Source organism: Macadamia integrifolia, unplaced genomic scaffold, assembly GCF_013358625.1.
Source record: "Macadamia integrifolia cultivar HAES 741 unplaced genomic scaffold, SCU_Mint_v3 scaffold3124, whole genome shotgun sequence".
NCBI classification, from domain to species: Eukaryota; Viridiplantae; Streptophyta; class Magnoliopsida; order Proteales; family Proteaceae; genus Macadamia; species Macadamia integrifolia.
In genome coordinates, this window is record NW_024869224.1 from 15,964 (window position 1) to 19,405 (window position 3,442).

Sequence of the window (3,442 nt, forward strand, 5' to 3'; positions counted from 1 at the left end):
TAGTTTTCCAACTATGATTATAATAGTAGTATAATATAAAAAAACAAATTTCAATGGGTAAGATTAGTTAGGCACCCTTCTTGGAATGGTGGCATGGGTTTGGACTTTGGAGTAAATAATAATAAGCCCTATCATTGAATCAAAATCTTTCTACGTGAATTATGAAGTGGAGATTATAGTTTAAGACGAAAGAAACTTGTCAGTTTGAGTTGTTTATGCCGCGACAATAACAAACATAAAAAAACCATGCTACCACCACCCCGTGCGACTTCCTATAGGCCTGTGTACTTGTGTAGCCTACACTGACAGGATTCTTTCTCCTTAAACTAACCCTTTTATCAATAAGAATGAGGGACCAGTTAGGTAACTATTAAATAAAACCAAGGTTGTCCATATTAGATGCCACCCATCAGGTACGTGATTGAGTGAGGATTCGAAACCCAATAAGGAAGTCATTTGATTCGTCCTTATTATATTAAATCTAGAAACAACGTTGTGGGAGAGTGATTGGCAAAGGTCGTGAGGCCATATGGATTTATTTTTCCACTTATCTAAGCATCACTCCCGTTATTTTATACTTAGAATCATTCACAGTTCTAAGAATATTCTCCAACCTAAAACCTTTTCCTTCATGCTTCAACCTTTTAGGTGCTGCAAGGTTTAAGTTTCTAGTTTTATCTGAAACAACCAGAAGGAGCTGAGAAGGTCAGAGGAGGTAGTAACAGTAATGGGGTTTGCAGTGGCAAACCTGGACTTGATCTTAGTCCCAGCAGGTCTCTTGATGATGTTCACCTACCATCTCTACCTCATCTATCAAATCCTAAAATATCCTTCAACAACAGTAATTGGCTTTGAGAACCTCAACAGGATTGCATGGGTTGAACATATGATGCAGGTTTGATTCATATCTATCACTTTAATTAAATTGATTAATGGGTATTTATTAATTTGAAGTTTGTAATATGCAGGGTGGGGGTAACACAAGCTTAGCACTAAACGTGATATCAATTAATGTATGGGGTGTGATCTACTTGGCTATTATTACCCTTACACTGACCTCTCTCATAGGAGCATTATTGGGAAACCCATCTAGCTTTCTCTCCCAGGATAATGTGTTAATACTTGGAGACACAAGCTCCACCACAGTTTCCCTCAAGTACATAAGCATACTCTTATCTTTCATTCTTGCCTTTGGGTCGTTTGTTCAGTCGGCAAGGTACTTCGTCCAGGCTGATTTCTACATTAGCACGCCGATCGCGAACATGCCGGTGAATCAAGTGCAGCGATCGGTGATTAGGGCCAATAATTTCTGGCATCTTGGGTTGAGGCTGCTTTACTTTGCCATGGCTTTCTTGTTTTGGAGTTTTGGGCCAATACCGATGTTTGTATCGATCATGATTATGGTGGTGCTTTTGTTTTTCTTGGACTCCAATTCTACACCATTGCATCACTATCGGCCGGCGGCCAAGCATCCGGAGAAGAAGAAGGTGGAGGATTAGGCCAGTTGACCTTAATTTGTTTGTGTATTAATAAAGAAGTTCCAAAATATCCTTCTTCTTTCTTTTTTTTTCTGTTAATGTCTCCCATATGGTTTTATCATTGACTTAACTGATGTTATTGTTTTGTAAAACAAATATTGGGAAATGTTTAATCCGAAATTATTGATGTAAGAAGTCTAGTATTGTCATATTATATCATAGGGACTACAAGGGTGTAGATCTTTGGAACAAATTAAGATTCTTTATGATCTCTTGTCCTCAGGGCGTTCGGGGTTTATTTTCACACACGTGTAGGGTGAAACTAGATTGCACTGAGACAAGGCCTTGATGTGAGGGAAGTTTTTTTTTGCATCAGACTAGACTTGTATCCGATTTTCCCTTTGCCAATAGTGGATTGGTTATTCCCGATGTCAGATTTTGTGTGTTGAGTGACAGCTAGAGTATATAAAAGGTCGAGGTTTATCAGAAATCAAACAGATATAGGGTTCAATTTTCCTTGCAACCAAATGAAGCCTACAAGAAATAATGCAAATCATCCATGGTTCAAATTAGACAGATGTATATCCTTGTGACCTTTTCTAAATCAATGACCCAAAATGATCACAACTAAAACATTACCAAGTCCAAAAAAAAATCCAGAAACTATATTCTTGTGAATTTGTTCAAAGTATTTGTGTGATTGATTTACAACTTTGGAACTCAACTTTGAAAGACAAAAGATAAAACTAAACCTGGTGGACAAAAAAGAGCTAGGAAGTCTAGATTAAATAATTTGTATGTAAAATATGGGAGAGAGTTCTTGAGCAAGCAGGGTTTGATCGATATTTTTTTATTCAAAAAATTACAAAATAACAAATGTGAGGAGACATAGTATAAACCATAGGCTCGGAGAGCCTTAGAGCCTTTACTTTACGAAGCCTCTCAAAATTTGATTAATTTATGTATCCCCTTTCTACATGCGCAAGAAGGGGTTGCCAAACCAATGACAACTCTATAAGAGAAAGTCGCAAACCTTCCCTTATTGGTCCAGCTTCAGTTTTAACTCAACTAAAATTAAACCAAACCAACTGTTTGACACCCACTTAAAATATTCACTACAAGAGGGGTAACTAGCCATACCTGAATGGTTGACAAACAAAAATGTGTACAAATATTTATGGGAGGATGATTGATTGAATTTGAGAATGGAGATCAATTAGAGATATAATGAGATTATTTCATAGATATCTAACAATCAGAAGCTACCACATTAAAGCTCCATGTGGCAGAAATAGATACATAAAAGGATGATTTATTAAATTTGAGATATCTTTTTTTTTTTCAAATATTATTTGAGAACAAAAATCAAGAGGTTCAGTTTAAAGATTAATCCATAGATATTCACCCATCAGAAACAATCACATCGTTGCTCCATGTAGCAGAAATAGATGGCTCTTTCGTCATACATTTACTTGGCATGAGTATGAGATGCAAATTCACATTTATCTAGTTTCATCACATACTACATGAGCGAACATACATGCAAAACTAGTGAACCTTCACTCCACCTACATGAAATTATCTATAAATACCTTGGTTTTACCTACCACTAGATATGATAGAATTCTGAACATACACTTATTAAATTTCCAACAACTTGGAATCATCTATAAATGCCGATTATCTGGGATATAGGAGGAAACTAATAAGTAAGTAAGGATATGTAATTTTTATTTTATTTTTTTCTCTTATTGAGAAGCATATGTGCAAAGTCTTAAACTATATATCCAAAAACAGACTTTGCAAATTATAGTTTTAATGGTAGTTTTTTTTTTTTTTTGGTAAAATTTTTTTAATGGTAATGATTGCCATTGAATTTTTAATGTGTTTTACTTTTGGACTATTCTATGAAAGCGACTGGGAGCATAGTTTTTCTTTTTCACATATTTATAAATACATGGAAT

At 35.4% G+C, this 3,442-nt stretch overlaps 1 protein-coding gene across 2 annotated transcripts; it reads left to right on the forward strand.

The window, feature by feature from the left end:
- Window positions 1-703: 703 nt before the first annotated feature.
- Window positions 704-1,643, forward strand: LOC122067782. 2 transcript variants are annotated; one of them, XM_042631617.1, is made up of 2 exons: window positions 704-895; window positions 969-1,643. In XM_042631617.1, the coding sequence occupies exons 1-2, from the start codon at window positions 728-730 to the stop codon at window positions 1,497-1,499; spliced, it is 699 nt and encodes a 232-aa protein (XP_042487551.1). In that variant the 5' UTR covers window positions 704-727; the 3' UTR covers window positions 1,500-1,643. The 2 variants fall into 2 exon arrangements, with proteins under 2 accessions (XP_042487551.1, XP_042487552.1); XM_042631618.1 differs by having other exon boundaries at window positions 1,209-1,643.
- The last annotated feature ends 1,799 nt before the right edge of the window (window positions 1,644-3,442 follow it).

Coding starts and splice junctions, on each gene's coding strand:
- LOC122067782 (XM_042631617.1), top strand. CDS start 728: ATGGGGTTTGCAGTGGCAAACCTGGACTTGATCTTAGTCCCAGCAGGT. Junction 896..968: donor GGGTTGAACATATGATGCAG/GTTTGATTCATA, acceptor TGTAATATGCAG/GGTGGGGGTAACACAAGCTT.